The sequence below is a fragment of the Phragmites australis genome, chromosome 17 (assembly GCF_958298935.1).
Source record: "Phragmites australis chromosome 17, lpPhrAust1.1, whole genome shotgun sequence".
Lineage (NCBI taxonomy): Eukaryota > Viridiplantae > Streptophyta > Magnoliopsida > Poales > Poaceae > Phragmites > Phragmites australis.
Window position 1 is genome coordinate 1,445,310 of NC_084937.1, and position 5,037 is coordinate 1,450,346.

The 5,037-nt window shown below is 39.2% G+C and overlaps 1 protein-coding gene across 1 annotated transcript; it reads right to left on the reverse strand.

The window, feature by feature from the left end:
- Positions 1-4,731, reverse strand: LOC133897553 (NEDD8-conjugating enzyme Ubc12-like). The gene is made up of 6 exons (XM_062338317.1): positions 4,544-4,731; positions 2,973-3,085; positions 1,898-2,006; positions 1,525-1,603; positions 1,307-1,423; positions 1-470 (listed from the first exon to the last, which is right to left on the reverse strand). The coding sequence occupies exons 2-6, from the start codon at positions 3,079-3,081 to the stop codon at positions 333-335; spliced, it is 552 nt and encodes a 183-aa protein (XP_062194301.1). The 5' UTR covers positions 3,082-3,085; positions 4,544-4,731; the 3' UTR covers positions 1-332.
- Positions 4,732-5,037: the final 306 nt, after the last annotated feature.

The window sequence follows — 5,037 nt, forward strand, 5'->3', positions numbered from 1 at the left end:
ACAGGTTGAAATTATTTTTGTTCATCGTGAATACGATCTTTATGCATTCACTTCCCATTCATTAAAGACATATGAAATTGTACAGTGCTCATACATATCCATGTCATCTGTACCACCACCAGGCACCAGCTCACCAATTTACGAGTTTTACATATCACAACAATGGGCAAACAGGCACATCACAACATGAGTGATTCGCATGCTTCCAGAAGCACTTCTACGAACTGAAACCATACAAATCCAGAAAGCTGGGCGTGCTGGTGTTAGGGTTTAGGACAGGGGCCCAGATGTCTTAAGGCAGCATAAGAAATCAAAGTTTGGCAGCTAGCACATCAGGCACATCTTGGGAAATAGTGTTGACCTACATAGCCTCCAGCCATTGCTCTTCTAACATTAGCCTCAAACATCTTTGGATTGTCACGAAGGACAACCGCTGCTTCATGGTTCAAGGGATCCTCATCGTTCGGTTGCTGCAGATAAAATAAACATTAAACAAAGCCCATTGAGAAAATTTCTACTAGTAAACAGAAGCAATCCACATAAGCATGTCCCTTAACAATCTTAAATGGAAAGTCATTCAAAAAACTGTGCAACTTTATTGAAATGCTTGTCCAACAAAACAATGGTTTCTCCAAGATGTCATCCTCCAGAACAGGATTCAGGTAAAAAAAAAAACTTAATAGTTCCATTCTTCCACTCCATCAGTAACAATTTACATTACACATGGACCAAGGTAGATAACAGTCAAATCCACAAATCACATCCAATTGGCAGGTCAGGTCAGTAAATAGAAGTGATCAACTGCATTGCAATTGCTATTGTGCCCAACATGTCATCCAGAATGTTCTATAAATACAAAAGTTTTAATTGTGACAAGAATATAAGTTAAAGTCTAGATTTGCTTATACATCCCGGAAAAATCAATGTACAGATCATGTCAACAACTAGAAACCATGGACTGCACTCTAGTTATAAAATGGCAAAATATCCCCCAGATAAAGTTATAAACAAGTGTTCCTTGGCTTCTCTTTCATGAGAATAAGTTAGGGACAAAGTACAGCTTGACTAATACATATTAAAGGGAACCTACGAACTACTTAGGTCTTGCTCAGATTGGTATGTCCATTTATCTTGCGACCACACTACTGATTAGTTTTGAAAACATCAACTCAAACCATAAAGTCTATGAAATGTAGTGACACGGCAACAGAAGTGTATGCACAACTGCAAACATTGCTATACCATCATTTTTTCCCCCTAAAACACATTGTTTGAATCGACAGGGGCTCCAAGAAAGCTGAAATACCGTAAAAAGGAGATTCAGGCCATAAATAACAGTGTTGATGTTGAGAACAGGCTTCCAATCCTCACGCAGGATGTTCAGACAAACATTTCCTTCCAAATCAATATTTGGATGGTACACCTGAATGCTTGTTATAATAGCAAATTAATTTACTACTTAAGAGGGAAATGAATTTCAGTGGATTAAAAAAAACCATAGATGTAGAGGATTCTGTCTTATACCTTGGTCTTGCACTTGACCTTTGGTGGCTCATGAGGATAAGATGGGGACACTTGAAAGGTGAAAACGAAAGTGCCTCCTCTAAAAATGTTAAGTGCAGATACTATCAAATGGAGAAAAACTTGACATTTGAAAAAAAGTTGGTAGCAAAGATACTACTCAGCAAACATACTGAGTAAATAAACATGAATTCAATAACTAGACTCTGTTCGGCATAGCTGTGACTTTTAAGCTGATGCTACTTTTGGATATACTAAATCGATAACCTTTCTAGAGCATAAACAGAAATATTATAACAATTGCTAAAGATTCTCTCAACATGATTATGCAGCACAATACAGCAATGTCAAACTAGTCTGAAGAAATGGTACTTACATGTAATATCCTTCATCAGGTCGGATGATGATCTCAAAATTCATCAGATCATCCTTGCCATTGGGAAAAGAAATTGATGTGGTCTTTGGTAGATTGAGCTCACTAATATCTGCAAGGTGTCAGATAAAACAAGCCATATAAATATTCACAACACACGTTGAATGTATAGTTCATTAAATTAGCATCAATTTGTATTGTCGCCATTGAATTTAGCAGCATCAATTCATCACACAAAGGTACAATTGCCATAACATATTAACACGAGTGGAACCCATTTCAGAAAACAGTTAGAAGTTTTTTGTTGGGAGCTTGCATGTATAGTTCATTAAATGACATTATCAAACTAAAAGAGAGAGAGAGAGAGAGAGAGAGAGAGAGAGGGAGAGAGAGAGGGAGAGAGAGAGAGAGGGACATTATCAAACACATGGGGGGGGGGATACCACCCTCATATGGAAAAATGCAACACCTGTTGAAAAAAAAAATGAGACATCACCCCTAACAATGCAACCATATTTGCAAAAATGCAAATAGTTAAAAAAAATGCAATACAGTTGGTGCGGGAGGTGGACAGGTAGTGGTGCAGGTCTTGCTGGATCGTCGATCCCGTTAGCTGGCAACCTGAGGAGACAGTGGGGCCATGGGGATTGAGAAGGCAGTAAGTCTGGGACTGGGGAAAGTATGAGAGGTAAGAGAGCGGAGGAGGTGGGAAGAAGTTAATAGGAGGGAAGTCTAGGAAATCTTTTTTGTGTCTAAGAGGTACGTACATAGTCAGACGCTTAATACAACACAATTTTCCATTTTGCGCACAGGTTAGAAAACAGTTAAATCCTGGCAAGAGGAAAGGAGGTTATACGTTTCTACCCCTATTAGTAAATCACTAAATGCTATCTTGGTTTCTGTGGGGCCTTAAATATCAAAAATACAAAATAAAACAAGTGGCAAACAGATCAGTATATTATAAAACAGATAGGAGATTTTTTTCCCACTTTTCCAGTTGTTTTATAATACATGATCAAATTGTGTTCAGGGGAAGAGGAAAAACCAGAAGAAAGAATGTGCATATAATTCAACACACCTTTATGAAGACGGAGCTCCCCAGCAGATTGCTTCTTGACAGGGGTCTTTCCAGCAGCACTTGCTGCCTCTTCTTTCTTTTGGCCCTTTATTTTGAAAAGATTAATCATCTTTCTGTAAAGGAAGAAAAAAGAGGAAAGAACCACAATCAGAGAGCAGACATTGATATGTAGACCTTCTAGCTTTTCTCTTAATGAGGTTGAAATAGGGTACAATATGAACTTCATTCAGAAAGGAAGTCCCCTGAGGACCAACTAGTTCCAAATCTGCATAGCTACGATCTAGTTTATTTTGTGCTCTATTAAATGATAGTTCCAAACCACCCTCATAGATTAAACATGCCTCTTAGAGCATGTACACAATAAACGAAACATGAAAAATTCCAAAGACAACTCTGAACTGCAGGAAACATTGAATAGCAAAACAAAATCCGTGGCAAAAGTTGACTTGATGAGCTTTTTTTCTCAGTCAAGTCCAAAATTTGAACAAAATACAATTTACATAAGCAACCCTGTCTATCAGGAAGAGGAACAAATCCTCTTTGAGCAAACATAGCCATGTAAGAAGTGTCCTATTGTGAAGCACACATACACGGTGCAACAAACAGTAGCATACTGATGGCTTTCCAGATTAATCAATATTTCATATAAGATTTTGGTTTGGCCCAATTCATGTTCTTGTTTGCAACCATGTGTTATTGGCTGAAATGTAGCTGTGGGCTCGGTTAACCGGTGCGATTTTTGAGCCAAGGTGCTGTTTTGACATCTCACAGATCTGCTATTAAACCAATTGCAGTGAAGCAACAACTTAAATCTGGTGTGACCAAGTACTCAAAGAAAAAATGCATCTGTATATATCTATAACCTCGAATGAAAAAAAAAATCTAGGTGTCTGAAACAAAATTGCATCAGCTGTGCCGGTGCCAGTGCAAGAAATGAAATTTGCTAGATTGGTTGCAGTAAATACTTGCAAACTGCAAACAAGTAGTAAATGCATTCCTTTATCTGAACTTAAGATGACGACATTATTCAGCAGAGACTAACGATCCCCACTTGCCTAGCAGAAGTACATACGGAAGCCCGGTAATTTGCAGAGAAACGTTGGGTTTTTTATCGCGAATGCATCTGAGGCTGAAAAGAAACATGCGTCCAGTAGCACCTAAAACCCAAGCATCCCGTCAATTTGGCAAGAACAAGCACTCAGGTAACGGAGCGACACTACAGTATGGCTAAGCATCTACGGACGGACCGATCCATGGCAGGCAGAATTACGAACATATCATAGCAGCCGCGCCTAAATGCCAATCAGTTCAATCACTCATCGAAGAAGGCAGATACAGATATGCATCCGGCTTCCCTCAAAAAAAGATATGCATCCAGCCAGCCAAAAGATTCGGGAGATAGAGTAGATGCTACCAGTACTTGGCAGATAAGATAAATTTGACCCGCAGCGGAGAGGGTGCATGGATTGGCAAAACAGAAAGAAAGAAAGAAAGATTGAGATTAGGAAGAATCCAATCGAATGGATCGGTCCAAGCAAGGTAGGGTAGGTTGGGTTAGGGTTCGTCCTTACCAGGCAGCAACGGAAGGAAGGATCCGATCCCGGAGGCGGAAGGGGTGGAGGACGGCGGCGGATCTGGCTGCACTCGGGAGGGCGGTGGAGGAGCCTCAACGCCCTACGCAACGACTTGGGCAGGATGGAATTGAATGATTGGAAAGACAGAGCTCAACTCAACTCAACTTGGTTGGTTGGGAATACGATTCCAAATTCCAAATACGCAACCTCTAGGCTTGATGCATGCATTCGAATATGTCCCTACTTATTCAACAAAACTCAGATCCACAGCTTAAATATATGTAATAAGCATCATTTAAAAGCTAAAAGACTTAGCTCACTGACATTCAAACTCATTTTATCTACTATCTATACTTTAAGGATTATGTCTTTTTCAAACACATTTTAGGTATTAGATGTCGTCAAGTATAATTAATTTTCTATTTATGGTAACTATGAATACATGCAACGAAATTGTTTTTTTTTCCAAACTTTACTAAGTTTAAAGCGTG

Bases quoted from the DNA above. Each gene is read 5' to 3' on its own strand.
- LOC133897553 (XM_062338317.1), bottom strand. From the start codon at position 3,081: ATGATTAATCTTTTCAAAATAAAGGGCCAAAAGAAAGAAGAGGCAGCA. The intron at 1,604-1,897 runs GTAAGTACCATT...TAACATTTTTAG, and splicing joins CCTGATGAAGGATATTACAT to AGGAGGCACTTTCGTTTTCA. The intron at 471-1,306 runs GTATTTCAGCTT...TTTTATCTGCAG, and splicing joins GCCTGAATCTCCTTTTTACG to CAACCGAACGATGAGGATCC.